General features: G+C 41.0%; 1 protein-coding gene across 4 annotated transcripts in view; it reads right to left on the bottom strand.

Moving 5' to 3' along the window:
* Positions 1–19,932, bottom strand: part of ST18 (ST18 C2H2C-type zinc finger transcription factor) — a 99,896-nt gene extending 79,964 nt beyond the window's left edge. For 3 of the 4 annotated variants that reach the window (XM_012790050.3, XM_012790051.3, XM_076005311.1), the window contains exons 1-3: positions 19,843–19,932; positions 13,376–13,430; positions 11,174–11,204 (exon numbers count right to left, since the gene is read on the bottom strand). In XM_012790050.3, the coding sequence (XP_012645504.2) occupies positions 11,174–11,204; positions 13,376–13,430 (86 nt within the window). In that variant the 5' untranslated portion in view covers positions 19,843–19,932. Of the gene's footprint in view, positions 1–11,173; positions 11,205–13,375; positions 13,433–19,842 lie in introns of those variants that run through there. The other variant, XM_012790049.3, reaches the window with a different exon arrangement.
* Between the last annotated feature and the right edge of the window lie 1,269 nt (positions 19,933–21,201).

Below are 21,201 nucleotides of genomic sequence, written 5' to 3'. Positions count from 1 at the left end.
CGTCACAGCCAGGTAGCCGAAGACTGGCAGAAGCAAAGACACAGACGACCCGCAGACGGGAGGCCCGGGAAGCACAGACCAGGAAGAGGAGGGAAAACCAAACCAGACCAACGGCTCGCACTCGCACGCACAGGCAGGGCCTCGTCAGTGACATGGCCACTATGGTAATTTTCTGGCTTTACTAAGACAAAAGGCTTCTTAAAGACCATGTGGCTGTATTATAACTACTATCATAAATGCCAATTTCATTTGTCAAATTTACCTTGAATGAAGAGATTTGGCCCATAAATAATTTGATTTTTTCTTTAGTTTTTTTGAATTAAAAAACTCGGAACATACAGATATATATAAGTTCTTTGCTAAATATGAACTAAATATGCAAAAGAATTGTTTGATCTTTGGAACACTTCCATTTATCCTTCTCAACATATCATGAATCACTGGACAGGACTTGATAACATACTGGGCTAAGATTTAAAAGGAAGACCATGTGTTACAATAGTCAAGTGCTTAGCTAGTTAGCAGGATCACCAACTTTGAGATATCGTTACAATTGTGTGTATATTAATGCATGCATAACATATCTCTGCGTGACTGTGTGCGTGCACACACGTGCACACATACAGATCTGTGACTTGCTTCCGCAGCCAAGCATCCCACTGAACCAGAAATGACCTGATTTAGAAGCACCCAACTAAAAATGAAACCTGCAAGTTCCACACATCACTTCCTGTAACCCTAACCCCTTCGACACGCCCCTGTGCCTTGCTTCACGTGCGACCCAGACCCACCGAGGACCAGCTCCTCCCTGGGCCTGCGGGGAGCGGCAGGCACCTGGAGGCCAGACAACCCCAACACTGGCTCTGCCAGCCCCCCACCCGGCAGGCTGGCCGCCTTCCTGGTCTCACTGTGCTGATGGGGTGCCCGATACTTCCATTCACCAGTGGGGGTAGAAGTGACCATTTTGCCAGTGCCCAGATCCCAGTTGAATATTCCATCACATATTATACACCATCATACAGCTGCTCTCCCTGAGAATGCCAAAGCAGCCCATAACACGGTTCTGAGCCACAGCCTGTCCGTCTGGACAGTGTGCACGGTAGCACCCACCTCATGGCACTAAAGGTCAAGTAGGACAGCGGATTTAAAGGAAGACAGAGGCAGTGCCTCAGGGCATGGAAGGCCTCTGGACACGCACTTTGCTGTGTGACCACAAGTTGGCTGGACAGCCCTGGGGAGCTCTCCTGTAAGTGACAGTTTGTAAGGATGTCCCCACAGCCGATAAGGATAATGAGGTTAAAAACCTGTTTGCAGGCTTGGTCCACTGTGTTGCCAAGAAATTGCCCTATATCTGATTTAGATATGGAAATACACTGAACACCAAAGCCTAATTCATGAAAGCATAAAATTATAAAAATTGAAGACATTTTGATCTTAGACTATAGGCTTTCTTTTGATGTATGAGTTTTCATATAAAATATGGGGATAACTTATTAAGGGTGGGCGAGTGGAAGTGGGTTCAGAGAAATGGAGAGACTGTGCTTCCTGGGTACTCGAGGGACAGTCCCTGGTCTTATCTGCCCTTCCTCGGTGACCCCAGCCACCGAAGCCCGGAGCAAGCCGAGGACCAGGTGGCCGGGAGAGGTTGCCAAGCACTCTAATTTAACTCATCTGTATGGACCGCCTGCTCCGTGACTGTAGAAGTTCCCTGGGCAGGTATTTTCTCATCCTTTAAACTCAGACCCCCAGCCAGAATGAAGTGCCATTCCATTGTATTCCCTTATGTAAATCTATTTTATAGAAATTATCAAGTGTTTTCATGACTTTTAGCCTGTTATCTTTCAAAACCTTGAGTGCCTGTGTCTCATTCTGGTGCCTTCTACAGTATTCAGAACACATTCATTCAGATTTTTTCATTAGCATGGAATGTGTGTCAGGCACTATTCTGGATCTCATGGATATTATCAGTGAGATAAGAAATCCCTGCTTTCGTAAAACCAAAATTAGAAACAAGGTAAATAAGTATTTGGATTGCATGTCAGAAGGTGACTATTTTTTATGAACAATAAGACACAAGGAGAATAATGAAGCAAGCTGAGGAGTGGGGCCTTGCACTTTGAAAGGCCGAGGTCAGGGATGCCCTGCTGACACGAGGCATTGAGCAAAGACTTGACCAAGGGAGGAAGTGAGCCCTGCGGCTGTGCAGGGAACAGCATTCCGGGCACAGGGAAGAGCACGCCAAGGCCCAAGTGTCAGCATGTCTGGGGGACCCAGGGAGAAGCCCAGCCAGATGGGGGCCATGGATAGGATGGGAGCCCAGGCCAGAGGCAGGATTTTCCTCTGAAGAAAGGGAAACCACTGGAGGGTTTGGTTTCTGGCTGCAGATCGCACCTGAGGAAGAACAGGAGGGAGACCTGTGGGAAGGAGACTGCGGCAACTCAGTTGAGCAACGCAGTTCGGGACCTGGTGATAGTAGTGGAGGGCTGGGACCAGACTGTGGGTTTATTTAAAATCAGGGCCATTAGAACGTTTGGCCAGATGGGACGTGGGGGATGAGGAGGGGAGTCAGGTGCCTCCACTGCTTTGTGGTTCCCCATTTACGGACATGGGGGCTGTGGGTATTGATTTATGGCAGAAGAGCATGATTTTAATTTTGGATGTGTTAACTCTGAGATACTCTTCAGGGGTCCACCTGGAGACGCTGACTGCACAGCTGGTTCTATGACTCTGAGATTCCGGGGGAGAGGAGAGCTGAAGACGGACGTCCACTTACATGCAGATGTACTGAAAGCCTGAGCAGGACCGCAGGGAGCCCGCCACGAGGATCAAGGACGTACCTTGGGGGGGTCCAGAGTTGAGAGACTGGGCTGTCGAGGAACCAGCAATGAGAACTAAGAAGATACAGTCTGAGAGATGGGAGGAAATCGGGGAGGCAGTAGGGTCAGGAAGCCAAGCTGCTTTGAAAATGATCACGGAGCGTGAGTCTTGCAGCCCTTCTTTCTAGGAACTCGGAGCTCAGTGAGCCTACAGGACAGACTGTAGGCTCCATGCTCCATGTCAGCTTCCACACATGACAAGGATGCAGGGTCCTCCGAGGCTCTGGAACAATTACTGTGAGCACATCGAGGAGTCAAGGAGTCTCACGTCACTCTATTGCAACAGGGCCTACCTGGTGCAGTGACCCCTACACTTGGGGAGAGGCAGAGAGTGCTCCCAGGGGTGCATCCCCACATTTCCCCAGGCAGGGCCGCTCCCCATGCTCCTGATTTTGCACCGAGTCCCTGCAGGTAATTCCCCTACTCCGTCTTTGAGCCTTCCCCACAGATGGGAGAGTCCTCACAGAAAATCCATGCTCGGATGCTCTTCTGCTTTGCGGTCTACACTGCGCCGTGCTCGACTGCCCCAGCCTTCCATTTCTTCTAAGTCTTGCATGTGTTCCCAAGTCCTGGCCACACTTTGCCTCCTGTCCCTGTGGCATGAGACCACTCCTGTTCACAGCCTCCCCGGCTGGCCCTTTCCTGCAACACTGCAACCCAGGGACGGGCGGTGTGCACTTCTCTTCCGGTTTCGTTTTCTCTTCCTGGTTGAAAATGACCAACTGAGACCACGGGAGACAGTGACAGAGTTAAGAGCAGCTCACCTTGATGTTTGACACTTTGATAAGATACATTCACAGGGGAAGACACTACTGATAGTAGAAAAATGAATTAGAAATGACTAAACATAAGGTAGGCTGGTTCGTGATTGAGGGGCAAAGAATGCTCCGTGGCTGAACCGTCTCGGCTTTGGAGGGACAGAACTAGGTTATTAAGAGGGTAGGTCTCATGTTAGGTATTCTTAACACAATAAAATAAAATTATCTTAAAATTTAAAAAATAAATAAATAAAGGGACAGAACTAGGGAAAAACCTAAATATTTGGAAGGAAAGAAGTTGCAGGCACTTTAAAGACAGTCACAGGGAATTGACATGCTGACCACTTGGGGCCGGCGCTCACCGGCCGCGACACCTCGCCCACACCGGCGCTCACGGTCCGCACGGCGGGCTGCGCCGCGCTGACGACGGGGCGCTTTGCTCTGTGTGGTGAGGAGAGCTTGAAAGCACCGAGAGCTTGTTTCACTTTACAGGCAGCTTTACTTGTCATGTAAATCAGAATAGATAACATAGACATATATATTTTCATTAGGTTATTTTTAAATGTTCACAATTTTATTTTGATAAATGAAAAATTAGAAAAGGCCTATCATGGCTGTCGGCTACAGTCGCTGGGCGCGTTCATCTGTGGCTGTCGACTCTAGTCGACGCTCGAACCGAAGTGGTTAAACAGTGATGCCTTTACGATAAATTACTAGCTACATTATTAATTCTCAAAACAAACAATGATAGATAATGCAAAAAAAAGATATTTATCAAGTAACATCACGTACAGTCCTACACTGGTAAATAAAATAGATTCCTCCTTCTTAAAAAATTGTCAGTGCATAAAAAAGGCACAATTTTATATGGTCATTAAAAAATTTTCTTTATGTGGTTTGTTCCTTTTTGGTTGTCTCCCTAAGCAGACGGGAAACTCAAAAGCAGAGATCCGCTGTCTTCTGAACGGGTGGGCGATGGAGGAGGGGTTACAAGGTAGCTAGATTCGAAGTAGTAAGCGCTTTGGAACAGACGAGTGAAAAGTGCTCTGGGAACACAATGGAGAAAAGCATTAGTCAGCCTTGGAGGTCACAGGGACACTTCGTGAAGGTGATATTAGTACCAGTCCCAGGTGGGAAGAGACAAAGGAAAGAATTTTGCCTGGCACAGTGTGTACCACAGTTGAGACGGAAAAAGCATTTTATAACATGAAAAACTCTCTAAGCACAGGATTTCCTCAGAAAATAGGATGATGATGAGATTGAAAGAACACATTTTTGGGGGAGAAGGGCTTGTTTTATCCTATAGGAGGAGAAAATAAACAAGGAGAAAAAAGATACGCAAGAGAAAAGCCCAAGTGAAAAGGTAGCGAATGACAGGGCCGAAGACAGAGATGAGCTCAGGAGACGGCCGCCTGAGCAGGAGGTGCGGGAGGGGCGGGGAGGGGCGGGCCTGTGCTTCATTAGTCAAGAAGGCAGCAAGACTTGACCTTGGAACACCAGGTCACACGGCTGGTCAGTGATAGGGCTTCGGAGCCCAGGGCTGATGTGAACCCCGTGTTCTTTCCATCACACGAACCAGTCAAATTCAAAGGGAGGGTTTACATACAAGTCACCCATTGTGGGGAAATTTGAAAACTAGAGCACACAGTATTTGGGCTGTAGAGAGTGGATTTGTCAACACTGTGGAACATATTTATTTCAGCTCATACTTTAAGCAGGGGAATAAGTACAAGGTGTCAGAAGTATTATGTTTGCCACCATATAATGTCACTAGAATGGACTTCAAATAGGTATAGTGTACTTAAAAGATAATAGCAATAAATGAAGTGCTCTTCCTAATGATTAATGTTGATGTAGTCCTTCAAGGAGGACTTGAGGAGACACCAGATGTAGCATAAAATAATTTTGTGTTGCCTTGGAGATACTCAGGGCTACATTAAGGTGAGAAGATAGGGACCAAAAGGAACCGACTGAGAAATGCCAGAGCAAGGTCGAAAGGAGTCTCCTCATCTCAACCTCTTTTAACGAAAGGTGCAAGGAAGTTGTGTGACAGACGTATGGAAGTTGACAGAAATTTTAAATTTTGTTTGAAACATAATTAAACACTCAGAGAACACAATCTAGATGGCTACAGAGTTTTCGGTGGAGGCATAAAAAATAGTGTTTAAAAAATATCTTTACATAAACTTTCTTTCTAATGATACATGAAGAATACTTAAGAAAGATCTGATTGATTTCAAACACTTCCAAGAGATAAAAACAAAGACTCGAAGAAGACCAAAGGTTGTGCTTTTTGCTACATTACTATCAAAATAATTTGTTTGGTATTCTGCCATTCTTTATCAAATAGAATGCAAACAATTATTAACGTTCCCCAAGAATTCATAGATCAAGACACTTCCAAAGAACCCAGACTCTTAACTTTTCTGCAAAACTATATAGACCATTGAAAATTAGCAATGGAGAGAAGAGCTTTCCTACATTCCAAAGCCTTATGACTCCTAAACTTTCAAACACCCATTAATTTCTTATAGATCCTGTTAAAAGGTGAGAGGAAGCCTTGGTGTTTGCATATCTAATAAGCCCCCAGAGGACACTGTTTTTGCTAGAGTAGGCAGACTCTGGAGTCACCTTTGAGCCCCAAGTTGGAAGTGATCTCTCCCTCTCACTGCCTGGAGCTGTTGTTCGTCTCACCCACAGTGATGTTATTACATGATTCCTTGCGTTTATTACCGATGCCTTGAATTGCATATCCACTGCAATATCTAATACCACACTGGTGCAGAAGCAAAAATATCAAGGGAAATATGCATTCCTCAGTCAAGAGTGCCAAATCTGCTGTGTAAAAAGATTCATGTTACAAGAAAAGAAAGGCTACATGCATGAAAAAATGATCTATCAGTGAGCTCTGACAGTCCAAGAGCAGCGATGCAAATAATTCCTCGTGTGCAGCCTGCAGGGGGGGTGTTTTGCTGTAGTTTTAGAAAATGTCTGGCACCTTAGATTTTCCACTCCTATAACCCACCAGTTGACAGAGGCCACCAATATCCTGTGATAATATTTGAACATAGAGGAAAAAAAGGTAAAGAAATGAAGCACATTTTCTTGTTCTCATTTTGTTTCTGAGGTCTCTTAACTCTGTGAACATGTATTTACTAGCCCCATATTATTTTTCTGAAATATAGACATTATAATTTAAAATAGAACATAGACAATTAAACTGGGGAGTGCCTTGTCCCTCATAATCACCATTATATATATAAAACTATATATGTATTCGTGTAATCACAGTTTTGTATATGTGCACTGCACATATAGATGTGTACCACATATCTATGGGTAGTGTACACACTGGAGACAACATAACCATTTAGTTTTTTGCATCCAGGGTGCTAGGAAGGAACAGGATTCCATTGTTAGCTCATTTCTAAATGACTGTTACCAGCCTCAGGTGAAGGTTAAGTGACTCCTGCCTCCCACACTGCAAAGTCAGTCTCAGCAGTACAAGGTAATAGTTCATCACCTGTGCGGTGGCATTTCAAAAGAAAACAACAAAATGGGCAGATTATTTGTGTCATTTCTAGATACCTTAACATAGACTCAAAATCATACACTCAATTCACGGGAAACGATTTGGAAGAAAAAGACAGTGGCCTCTTTGTAATTGCCAATGCAGGGAATAAAGAAAATGTGACAGAGTTTGTCTGTGGGTCAAAATATGTTTCAACTTAATTTATTAATTTACTGATAAAGTTTAAATTAATGTCACCCCAAAGGTGGATGATAAGATGGCGTCCTGGGCCTGCAGTAGCAGCAGACTGCATGGCACGGCTGCAGTAGATGCAGGGGCTCAGCAGAGGGGCCAGGACCCAGAGCTCTGCCTCTGGTCCAGCTGCTTCTCAAAGACGGGTATAAACCGCTTGGCTTCCCTCAACTCAGCTCAGCTAATCGTAGGTAATGTCATTGACCCGATTACCTTATGGGAGTCTATGGATCCAACTGGACACTGTGCCTACTGTTTCCATAACTCGTTCAATGTGCACTTGTTGAAAACCCACTCAATACAAGGTCAACGCTAAATGCTATAAAAGGCAGTGCACATGCATAAATACATGATAATATTATAGTTCATTGAATTTTCTTGTTAAACAAACTCCTTTTAGTTTTCATTCTTGTTGAAAGTTTCTCCAATATATTTTAAGACACTTTTCTACTCTAATAAGAATAGTCCAGGAAACACAAAATAATCTCTCTAGAGTGATTCAGTCGCCGTGGGGCTGCCCAGCTGCGTGTTCAACACGGAGCCTCCCCGTTACATAGAGCATAAAGGAGGACAATGAGGAGACGGCCATGGACGCCTTCCCCGGCCCCTGGATAGACACGTTTCTTCTTCTAAATTAACCCTCATCATCAGCTTCTTGGGTTATCCGTCTTGCATCCTCCAGACAGTGGCCAATAAGGAGAATGGGTTTTCTTTAAGATATCAGTTTCTTGGATTCTAATTTATAGATTTGGCCATAATATTTAGAAAGCTATGTCGCCAATATGAACATAGTAGTTACACTATTAATTATCTAAAACATGCACTGAGCTGTGTGTTTGGAAATTATAGCATTTTTTACCCAACCACATGATTAAAAATATTAACTTCCTTTAACCTAGATGATTGGTTTATGGAACACTTACTATTAGAAATGTTTCTATTTATTTCTTTTAGCTGTCATCTCCAGAAATTTTTATACAATAAGTTTCGATGAAATATGACTAATAAGGAAATTTTATTCTCAAAAAAGGAAAACCATTTAGTATTAAAACAAAGAATTTAACTGATACAAAGACTATAGTGAATGAGGTAAGATTGAATAAAAAAGAGAAAGCCATCAAAATCTTTCACAAAAATTTTCACATGCTGATGAAATGTTATTAAATCTATAACTTATTGATTGGAGAGCTCTTAAAATATTTAACATTCTAAAACTTATAAGAAAATATCAAATGATATAGTGTTAAAGGAAAAATTATATTCAATAAAATAAAAAGAGACACCTAAATTAAAATTTTCATATGAAACTTAAACCAACAAATTGGTAAGCAGCAATAAAGCCACAAAAAAACAGTGAGATTTGACTCTAATATACTTAAGAGCCTTGAATTCATTTGCCCCTCTAAGTAGTCACATAAGAAAGTCATTTCAGAGGCTAGAATGTATTTTCCTAATTAGAGGAAGTGGGTTGGACTGGTATAAAACACTTTGCCAATACATGAGATAATTACCAATATTAGGAGAGGCAATAGCAAGAGGTTCAGATTAAGGATAATAGTAATAAAAGAAAAGAGCAGAGAAAATGCGATGGCCGTGATTTAGAAAGACACAAGAGAGGCTTCTCGACACCACCTGTAACCTGAATTGAGTTCGGGGAAAAACTGGAAATGCTAATAAGGAATATGATTAAAGGTGGGCCTGTGGTTATAAATTGCTTTTTTAATGGTGATGATAGTAGCTGACATAGAGTATAATAAGAAGATGAGAATGTCAGTATCAATTTTTATTAGTGCCATGAACAATATACAGTATATTTAAATTAGCTTCATTTGTATTAGTATTTTTGTAAGTAGTCGCTCTAGAAGCAATAACACATCCAATGCATTCTAAAAAGAAGAACTAAATAAAGTTGCCAATGTGCTATACAAAATAGCCATAACTTCTACGCTGGGGAAAACATGTCACATTTCCTAAGATACTCAGAATTCAGGCACCCAGCCGTGACTCTGGCTCAAAACAAATCTGTGGAATAAATTGGAAGATCAATTGTAGGAAATGGAAAAATGGTACAAAATAAAAAGATACTAAAAATCTAAGTTTCCATATAAATCAGTACTTTTCCCCATATAGATCAGTACGTTTTGCCCCACATTTGGATAGAACCATAATTAGGCTCTACGTCTAGGGCAACTTAAACCACGTAAGAAACAACTTGGGAACCGGTCAGCCTAGGTCATTCTATGAAATATGAATACCTATAAAATTTAAAATGATCAATTGGTGATTTTTATAAACTGGTTCTTATTAAAGAAAAATAGATGAATTAATTTTGTTTATGAATTTCCCCAGCAATTATCATCAGCTTTCTGAGTTACTCTAATAACAAATTAGGTAAAACAGAATATCTGACAAAAAACAAGTTATAGAGAATTAGAATATGAAACATTATTATTTTTTATTAAAATGTATTCTTTGTCCAAATTTAAGAAAGCTAGGCTGTTGACAGATACACCATAAGGGTTAAAATGCAGAATTATAGAAACTGAGCTGCCTGAGAACTTGAACAATAAACGTCTTTTCTATTTATATTCTAAATAGTATTAATCGTGTGTGAGTGAAAGCAAGGCCTGGAGGTTGAGAGGTGGCCTTTAGGTCGGAAGTCTGGATTGCTTAGCAGTTGTGTGGCCCTGGGCCAGTCACACAAACTGCTTTCATGTTCTGCACCTGAAAATCGAATGATCATCATTTCTACCTTATAAGGTCACTGTGAGACTAAGTGAGATAATAAAGTGATGAAGAAAGCTCAAGAGTGTCTGGCATATAAGACCTCAATAAATATTAGTTTTATTATAATTATTGATGCTAATAACATGCTTACATAGTCATTTCTATTTCTGCACAAAAGCTGTAAACATTTTTTTCCCATGAATTTGCTTCTCTCTGCTAATCCCTTCCTTTTTCTCTATAAATTATACATTTCTTCTTAGGCCAAAGCACACACATTCATTCGTTAACAATTTTTTTCAAGTTGCTTTTCGGGACACGTCACTCAGAAGGCCGTTTTGGTGCCCGTGACGGCCGTGGCCCCCTGGAGGCCTGCGCCGCCGGCTCCTCCCACCGCGGCGGCCATTACAGCCTCCGAGCCTTCCACGGCGCGAGGAGTCTCCACACAGACGGGGATTTTAAATGGCAGCAGATTTAAAAAGCAAGTATTTAGAATGAGCCAGGTAATTCGATAGTTTGACCCTATTAAATGTAGGGGTGCCCTCTATGTACTGCCCTTATCGAAGTGGTTTAAAATGCCGCCTCTCAGTGGGGAAATCGATAACACAGGCAGGGCCATGGATGCCTGCTAACGAGCGTCCACAGAGAAGAGCCTCGACCTCGGTTCAGACAGGCAGTGTCCGGCGGGCGGGCCGAGGTGACGCGGGCACGCAGGCCGCGCGGGCCACGGCGGCGGCGGGGCGAGCGGTGCGCCTGGCTCTGCGTCAGCGCTGCCGCCCGCGCCCGCTCTCAGACGTTTCCCCTAGGAGCACGCGGACCAGTGTGCTTTCAGAAAGGCGAGCCCAGTGGCGGGTCTGGGACCTCCCGGGCTGGCATGCCACACAGCTGCTCTCCTCTGCTTCCTCGGCGCGGGGCAGAGCCGAGCGGAAAGGTGGCCTGCGCCTGCCCCTGCTCTCCTTACGCTAAGCCAGGAGTCTAAGGTTACCGAGCATAAACCGTTCTAATAACCAACACCACTCAACATGAGAAAAGTAATGTGGGGCGAATCTTACCTGAGTTCCTGGATTAAAGAATCCACTGGCACTGTCGATGAAAATAAAAAGGTAGAAAGGAAGGGAGGATGAGAGGGAGGGAGGGAGGGAAGGATAAGTGAGAAAAAAAAAGTAGAAAAAAAAAAAGAAAAAGACTTCATCAGTTGCTAATTTTCAAAACTGTATGATCGAAACTTTCCCCCACCTACAAGTAACGACCACTTGCTTTCCTACTGGGTGGGTTGGTTTTTTCTTGTTCTGGCTCTTTGGAGATAAGAGGACAGAGGAAGTGTGCCAGAACAGACCAGCTCTGGGTTAGTGCCGTGGGTGGCCCTGGGGTCTTACAGTCACAGCTTGGACTTTCTAAGTACCTGCCTTTAGAGATGCTCTGAAAACTTGCAGGGGTATGAAACACTTGAACTATTTTTAAAATACATTTTATTGTAATAGGAAATTATTCAAGAGAGTCTCAAGATTACATTTTTGTTGATATTAAGTATTGAAATAAAACTAGCAAAGTTTTACTGTATGAAGATGTCCTGAGACTTTATTCCATAAACTTCCCACATATAGGAAGGAAGTGGGGAATAAGCTTCAGCCATGTTAATATCAACAACCTTTTAAAAATGAGGAAATTATAGGAAAAAGAGCTTTCATTTTTCTGACTGAAATGATGGGAACTAAAGAAGTTCATGTTTATAAATGCCTGCCTACATGAGGGTAAGCAGCATATTGCGGGAGACAACAGGTGGTTTTGAAGATTACTCATGCTTCCCGAGAAAACGGTTGTTTTATTTCTAGAAGAACATTTTGGCTCTATTTAAGTGCGTATATGCCTGTGCCAGAAGAATTCAAAGTCCAAAAAGAATTGCAAATTAAAAGACCCACATTTTAAAAGGATGATAGAGTAGTGTGCTTTTAGAAGTCAAAATAAGAAATTCAAATAATCCAACTACAAGCTCTGGAATGTTGCTATTTACGGCAGGTGTGAGCCTCTCCCAAATAATAAAGCAATTTGTTTTTATTAAACTTGTATCCTACTGAGAAATTTGCTGCATAAAAAGTCAATGTTTAGAAATACTACATTCCAAATATTATAAGGATATAGCATATGATTACTTTAAAAGTAATTTAAACTGAAACTGGAAAAGATTGCAGTGTAAAACCTCTGTTTGGGTAGAGGAAAGTCCCACGTCATATAGAGCATTATCCTGCATTTTGGTTACCATGGCTAACAATGACCATGGTTATATTTTAACTAAAAAAGAAAAAAAATTGTCCTTGAATTTATTAAAAATGTTTGGATTATAGACTCTACTCAAACAGGAATTAACTACCTATACAAACATCTGGGTGACGGAAGCATTCCACGGCATCGGCCACCTTCAGCTGTGCACCTCCAGGCCCTTTCCAGGGCACTGCAGGGCTGCTGCGGCGGCTCAGCCCTCCCTCCGCAAGGTGGACTCCAGGAAGGGTAGGGTGGGGCGGGAACAGCTATCAGAGAGCTTCCAGAGGCCGTGGTGAACCTACAGTTTTCCACTTAGAATGAAGGGTCACAGAAATATAGCTAATTATAATAAAAGTTGTTTTCCTTAAGGGGTATTATTGCCAGTCAATCCTGTTTTCCAGATGTTTAGATCATCAAGGGCCTGTTTATATTTCAATATTACATTACCATCTGTTGGTTACAAAAAGAGAGGGATAACCGGCAAGTTAAACCTTCCAAACATTACTTTGCAGTGCTGCTGGAAATTCCCAACAGAGACAGTCAAAAAACAAACATCATCATTTTACTTGGACTAAGTTTAGATTGGGAACTACTAAACCAGACAACATAAAAATCGAAACCTGCTTTGGCAATAAACTAACAATTCGGTCTTTTCCGGTGGCCATTAAAGGTCACTTTCAGAATCTGAAGGTCTCTATGGAACATTCTTTTCTTGCTGAACCTTATGCTTTTTTGCATGATGTTCAAATCTACTCATGACTGTATTTTGTAAAAATTGGCATCATACATCATTTGGACTTTTCTGAGTCCTTTAACTCCTGGTTCATATTTTGCGTCTCAATGCCAAGAGCCAGTGTCCTGGTTTGATTTGTGAAAAAAAAGAAGCCCCGAGGAAGTTGTAATCATTCTGACTGCACATTAGGGACGGAGCACTGGAACCCCCAGATTTCATGGCGTGGTGGGCACAGTGTTATAGGACTTGCTTGCTAACTCACCCTCGGTTCCTTTAGAGCGAATACACGGCGTTTTATCTTCAGCCTCTGCTTCCATCTGTAACATGAACACAAAGTCCTGAGGTCATTCATTTGACATTGACCAAACTATAAAAACATGTAATTAGAAGTTCTGAAGGTCATTATGAAAAACAGAGCAGCCCTCCATGCTCTTGAGTTGCATTCTGGCTCTACAGGTATGTAACTGTGCCCGCCCTCACATACCACCAGCTTTGGAAATGCATCTCTAGATGCTGGAAACCAGAGAGAACAATGACAAGAGGGCAGATGTCCTTGTCCACAAGTGCTTGCTAGTGGATTCAAATACTTCTGGCGTTACAAAGATAGAAAAAGGACTGGGTGATTAACAGTGGCTGTGAAGTAAATGAAATCTCAAATGCCAGATCAAGAAATCTCAGACCAATTTACTGAGACCTAAGTCCTTTACATTTCTAGACCCTCCTGATACACGCCTCTTTCTAAGTTAGCAAAAATAATTTCCTGTGTAAACAAGCAACATAAAGGCAAACCCCTGAAAGTGTCTCCAGAAATACCACTGGAAATTTTGATTATCAACAATAACATATGTTTGCTCCTAGAATTCCAGAATGAATACCAGTGGTGACCATCCAGACGTATAAGGAAAGTAACATTTGAGTGACGTGTGTCAGTATTAAATTTCCTAAAACATTATTACTAAATATTTTAAATGTAATCAAATTATTTATCAAAGGGATGCAAAGACTTTGAAAGCCTGTTGTTTTCAGACTCTGACCCAACTACACCCATTCATTTCACTAGAATCTGCTAATCATCTTAGTTTAATTCACTTATGTATGTTATCAGAAGGAATTCTTAAATGTAAATAAGTTGTTTTGCTTGTTGGAAATCAGAGGCAGGCAGAAGGTGCGCTCAGTGGCGCCCATCCTTAAATCCTGACACGGCGCGGACGCCGTGTGACTGCAATGGTAATGGGAGCCGTGTTCTGCTCTCGGAGGCTGAGTTGTGATTGAAGGCACTGACCTGCCATAGACTTATAATAAGGGAGCAGGTGTGGCAATGATGGACTTTAATTTCCTTTAATAAACCTTTTATGTGCCACACTTTTACTGCCATTTGACGCTCTCCAAGGTCCTGCACATAATAGGTTCATTACTTTTGATTACTATAGTCTATTGAGACAAACAACTCCAGAACACACTATATATTATGTTCAGTTAAACCAATATAGACTATTTATCCATTGTGCATTTTTTCACCTGCAACACTACAGACAAAATTAACGACAGCTCTCCTAAGCTAAAACTATTAAAACCACCAGAACTCTTTTGTCATCATTTCATAATAAACACCACGCCAATCGTTGAACTGCCTTTAAATTAGCAAACAAAAAGTGTTCACTGCTTTTGCTGAACAGCAGTTGCTTCAGTCTAAATAAAATGGTTTGTTGCTATGAATATTTTTAAACTACACAATAAGAGAAAACAACAATAAAACAGAGGTGATTTTTTTCCTGTCGATTTTCTTTCTTTTCAAACCACATGAGTTTATGACGGATGTGACACTGCCTACGATTGCAATGCTTGGCTTACTCAGGATGGGGGCACCGCCTTGTGAAATCCCTCCTCCCTGAGTGTCTCTGTCGCATACAAAGCGGCTCAACTCATGCAAATGCCTCTCCATGTGCTGAACGAACAACTAGATTAAGAGAGATCAGTAGCATGTAAGGGTTAGAATGATGACACCATCAGGTATTTCCAAGGAAGCTTCCATGGGTGAGCAGCCACAAACACCAGTCCACTGTCATCCTGCCACATGGGTGCTATTAACCACCCCAACCCCCGAAAAATTCCCCTAAATACAAGGGAAGGTTGTGCTTCTTTACCAAAACTGAAACCCAGGCTGCCAAGAGTGCCAGGAGGCACATAGAATAGTTTTGGAAACATACTAAACACACTTTCTTTCTAACAGCTTTAAGCATAATTCTATTTTGCAGTTCAGCTATCCGAGAACTCAGTTGCCTTGTCACCACCCCAGGCGGCTGTGTCCCCACTAAAGTCATTGGAAGGAATGCATGAATATTCATTGGCCTCCCCTGGGCTGAGCTTGGAATGCTGGTCTCACCACTGTATTTTGTATGGCTACTGTCCTCTTGCTGGTGTAGCACTTATCCTATACAAACATTCTAAAAATCTGACAACTCATTCATAAAACTAGGTTTTCAAGTTCATCTTGAGGGCCATGTAGTAGGAGTGAAATGGATCAAAGCCAGGCTGTAATATACAGCTGGACTATCTCACCTGTTTTCTCTTTCACACCTGAAGAACAAAAGTTGCCAAGTTCCGTGTCTAGTCATGTCTCACGGCTTGTTGGGGAATAAGAATACCAGAAACCTACATACAGCACATGTATTTTTTCTTTCTGGAGGTGGAGAGTTTTAACACAGATCTCATAGATCTCAATTCAGAAGTAGATCTTTGTTCTCTAGAACCTTATATATGGGAATAGAAATTCGTATGTATTCTTCATTTGGAATATTTTCATGGACTTGAATAAATTACCAGTGGGTAGACTTAATTTTTGTAAACTTAAGCCTCATATTCAATGAATATTTATTCAGGTAATGGACCATTAAAAGTGGAAAGAGATTTCCACCTCGGTGTGTGTGTTGGGGGAGATTGTCATCCTTTCAAATTCTTCCAGAATTATAGTAGAGGCACATGATTGTGGTGTGAGTCGGGAAACTGCCCTGAAATAACATGTACTGCAATCTGTAAAATTATGCTTCTAATGGGGAACTTTGTTTTTTCCCTGGAAAAGGAAACTTGATCATCTTCACTGCTTAAGCCCCAATTACTCCTGACAATCCTACAATTAATTTTGTAAAATTTAATGAGACATTTCTTTTCTGAAAAGAGGGTTTTATTTCTTAAAATGCTATCCTTCTCCAGGTTTCTTACATACCTTATTCCCTGTTCTAGATGAGAACGTCAGAAGATATTTCCTGAGATTCCTGCAATGGACTCCTCCCTGCTTTGACAATAAACTCTCAGCAGGGATAGGAATAGCAAAAGTTAACTTTGCTACTCTTATTTTTCCTAATATGAAGCTACTTTAAGGAAAGTTCAGTTAAACTTATAATAAGTATAGATATATTATGAATATTTATATAGATAGGAGGAAAAAGTGGTTCTTGCTGGGTCTCTAATTCATAATAAAGCCAGAAGAACGCCTTTAAAAAGGCTTCATGCTCCAGTTTTCTGGGGAGAGGAGTGAGTACAAGGAGAAATGGCAATAGGGATAGAAATATGTAAAATAAAGAAGGCTAAGAAGCAAAACTTGGAGGAAAAACATGCAAGGAGGTCATGCTGGAGACTCAGACTTGTGGGGGGAGGGGGAAAAGGGTATTTGTTGAAAGCTTAAAATCTGTACCCCCATAATATGCCGAAAAAAAGATGGAAATTAGCAGAGATGCAATTAGAAAAAAATGACCATAAAATTTAACTATTAAGTTGAATTTGGAAAGCTCTCATTTAACTTCTTTATATACTTACAAACCTATATACAGATGGACAAAGTCATTTCCTAGCACTTATATTTGACACTTTTCTTACTGGAGCTTACATCAGGGGCAATAAGCAGGTCTCTTCCACATCACTCTTGGGCACAGATGTGCTACCTCTTTTTGGGCTGAAGAGTAAGTCCTGGAATTGCTGCTTCATGGTGGGGAGAGATTCAAGGAGCAGGACACAAAATTCATAAACTCAATTTCTTTCATTCACTCAAGCCGATTACTGGCATGTGAGGAGTTTTAGTTCCCTTAGATTTTTTCATTCAAAATTTAACATAACAGCAAAACAAAAACACAAAACACAACTATCCATGTAAATATTTAGTCACTTCTTAAAAATTGGATATGACAAATCTCTTGGTGATGCTGAGGTTTGCTTCTCCTTTCAATAGAGCTCTAGACACTGATAAACCTCAACATATGATTCTTTCTCATTTTTTGAGACAGGGGCTCACTCTGTCACTGGGGCCGCAGTGGCCTGATCACAGCTCACAGCAGCCTCAAACTCGTGGGCTCAAGAGATCCTCTTGCCTCAGCCTCCTGAGTAGCTGAGATTATAGGCATGTGCCACAGTGACCAGCTAATTGTGTGTGTGTGTGCACGCATGTGTGTAGAGTCGGGGTCTCACTGTTGCTCAGGCTGGTCTCAAACTCCTGGCCTCAAGCAATCCTCCTGCCACAGCCTTCTAAAGTGCTGAGATTACAGGCATGAGCCACCACGCTCAGCCAATGTATACTTATAATATACATTTGCAAGTAGTCTTGAGTTCTTAATATTTGTGGAAAAACCATGCTGACCACAATGTTTTGAGGGCACTTTCTGAAAACCCGCATACAATTAATCTTAGTACTGTTGAGTGAGGTGTCTCATGTGGATAGCTACTTCAGATCTGAGAAGTTCTTCTCATGCATTCCAGTTGCAGTGATCGCCCCCTTTAACAAGCTTTCCCCGTGCTCCTGCCCTGGAGTTTTTGCCCTCGCAGTGCAGTTTTGTGTGCGGTGTTGTGTTGCTCTTGTGAGATGTCATTTCAAATGGCGAGAGGAAGCTGTGCGGCTGCCGAGAAAAGACCCTGGGGTCCTCTCCACGAGGAGCCTTCTGTCCTCAGTGGAAGCTTCCTTTTCAAAAGTCAGTTTAAAAAAAATGACAAGAAAAAACTCAGGAAGTTGGAAAACGCTAAGCCTAGAAAATGAAACAACTAGATGATGCCAGTACCTTGGAATGAAATCTGGCCAGATTGAAGAACAAAGAAACCTACACTGAGTGCCCTTTCTTTTCATGACTCTGGCATCATTTTGTTTTAAGCATAGCTCTGGATCAGCCCACAATGGCAACAAAGATGTTTACCTGTTACACAGGAAAAATTATGGGGAAAATGAGCTGCAGTATGAAATAAAGGAGACTAGTTAATTTATGGAGACGAATACTAAGAAAGGATGCTTAATATGGGTTTTTTCCTCTGTTGTTTCCCTCTCTTTATTTTTCTTGTTTTCTTTTCATACATTTATTAATTGCTCACAAATAACAGGAGTACAATCAGAAAGTAAACATTTAAAAAAATCTAAACTCTAACAGAAACATGTTTTTTTTACACCATCAGTGAGGACATATTTATAATTTTCTGAACTTTTCATCCTTTGTTTTCACACTATTCTTGATTTCAACTCTGTCCATGCATGTGTCTTACTGTACTGTCTTTGATTCTATACAGAAAGGTGAAGAATTGAATGATGTGTATACTGTAGATTTATGGCAATTCTCCTAGTCTCTCCAAATTCCTCCTCTCCCCTATAAATGCCAAACTCAAAAAAAACCCACCTTCAGTCTGCTGTCAGGTTAGGTCTAGCTGTCTAGAAAACAGCTCTTCCTGGGGGGTCACATACATGCCCATCCCCCACAGATGAGATGATTTTCAAAGGGAATTTTTTAAAGCCACTTGGAAATGTACCATAATAAAAGAAATCTTAGACCTGAGACAAATTTGGGCAGCATTACAAGAAGAATGATTTCTTTTGATTCTCACTTCTGATTTGAGTTGTCACTGCTGTCGTAGACTTCATACTGCAACTTTGCACAACTGGTAATACTGAACATAAACCAAAGCCATGTGTTGGTGTCCTTTTGCCAAATGACTCCAGCAAATAGTTCTATTATTCCCTTAGGTAACCAACTTGTGCCAAGGATTTCTATTAGTCACCATACCACAGCCTCAGAGTCACAGCTTGGTGACATTAGGGGGCAATCGCCAGCTTTATGTTTTAGGAGAGGGTTTTTTTGTACATATTTTTAACATGCCATGTTTAAAGATAACTCAGGGCAAGTAACACACTAAAAGGGCCTTTAAAATTTTTTCTTGCTGATATTTTGAGATGAATTTGTTACAAAATATGTCAGTGTTAAAAATCAAGCTTCTTCACAGAGATACATTATTTGAAATAAAAATTTCTATCAAGAACAATCCAATCCCTTACTTTTCAGTGTTTGCAGGAATTAATTCTAGAAGTCATCTATAGTGCTTTTAAAATATCTCACTTATTTATTCTTAATCTGTAAGCAAACTAATTTCTAATAAGTATGAATTCAAATTGGATTTTTAAAACAATTTTAACAATCAATGAACCTTTCTTTAAGGGCAAACACATGTGAACAAATAATACAGACCAATCAATTTTCCAAAAAGGTTTGTAGGTTCAGAGGATTCACCTATTTAATATTTTTAAATATTAAATGTCTGTGCTTCCGACAAAAATCACCATTCTAAATTGAGTGCTAATAATCAGTCTGAAAGCAAATCCACAGAGGTAAAGTGCTGTTGTAGGAGAGAGCCTTTATATAGACTCTTGGATTGAATTCATTTTCTTTCAATATATTTACTTTTTAATAAATAAAAATGTCACCTTACCTCTCTCTTTCTCCAGGTAATTGGTATGCCAACTCAGTTTGCCCTGCTCCGTCAGAGGGACTAAATGTCTTTGTCTGATTTAGTGAGAAATCTTGAAATTCATTCTTTTAAGATAAAAAATAAAAGAAGGAAAGCATTATCAGGCTAAATAAATAAAGAGCAGAAATAAACACTGATGTGAACAATCCACAATGTGTTGACACTTTTACCTGTAACTTGGTTGGACTATACTACCAACAGAATGAAAACTTTTGTACTACATATAAATGAGACAAATATTTTTCCATTTTTAAAGGTAAGTCAAATTCCTTTCATCTTTACTACCAAACTACCTGTCTATCTATCTATTATATCTTCAATTTAGTTCAAAAATTAGATAAGAGAGACTCAATTATCATTCCTATTATCTTTACTTTTAACCATTAAAAGAACAAGTTGAGACAAGATTTGGAGTATACCATACTCAGGAAATCACTAAAGACAGATTCAAAATGTATCTTTTTGTTATTTGGGGTTCTCTTTAATGAGACCATCATAAAATGCTACTAATCCTTTTGCCAGTGTGTTAACTTGCCTTCCAAGGAAACCGCTTGCCCTTGGCTCACTCTGTGTCCAACCTTACTGCGCAGAGCTGCACCCTCTATTTGCTCCTGGGGTGGGAACAGAATCTGTTTCTATCAGGCCATGTGGCCCTTGAAAGAAAGCTTTTAAATTCAGTGCAGTACACTCAACACACTAGAGAGGGTCTGTTTACACAAACACCACATATATCAACACATATTCAGAATATTTATATCTGGCAGTTATGGTATTTTAAAGCACAGGCTACCAACCTTCCTTGCAGAAGACTTCTGATCGTCCTGCCTTTTACCCTTTGCAGTATATGGAAGCGCCCAGCTTCTTAACCATAGATTTCTGTATTTCTTGTAGGCTTTGACCAGACATTAAGCAGATGCTTCTTCAACTCAAGTCAGTAACTGTAGTTTCTGGGGGGAAATGGAGATAGAACTCTCTCAAGTGATAGAGTACATTATTGCACATGATGAAAGAATTGAAAAGTAGCACAGGAGCTTGGGAATTCTTAGTTTGTGTTTGCAACTAAAAAGAGAAGCTTTCTCTACAAATGCTTTCGGCCTCTTCTACTGCACCCTCAGTTCAGAAAGAGTTCTGAAGCTTTCCACCTGCCTACTCCCCTTTGTTTGCCACACACTAACCTAAAACAAAAGATGCTGGAAAACCGTCACACTGGTGAACAAAGCTCTTTCTAAATCCTGAAAGTAATGGCTTTTTGTCTAATACCCTATCGTGTTATGTATTTATTAGCAATACATTTTCCATTTATTTTCTCAAAGATTGCCA

Source organism: Microcebus murinus, chromosome 7, assembly GCF_040939455.1.
Source record: "Microcebus murinus isolate Inina chromosome 7, M.murinus_Inina_mat1.0, whole genome shotgun sequence".
Classification (NCBI taxonomy): domain Eukaryota; kingdom Metazoa; phylum Chordata; class Mammalia; order Primates; family Cheirogaleidae; genus Microcebus; species Microcebus murinus.
The sequence above is the reverse complement of the archived record's forward strand: the minus strand, read 5'-3'. Positions and strand labels throughout refer to the sequence as shown.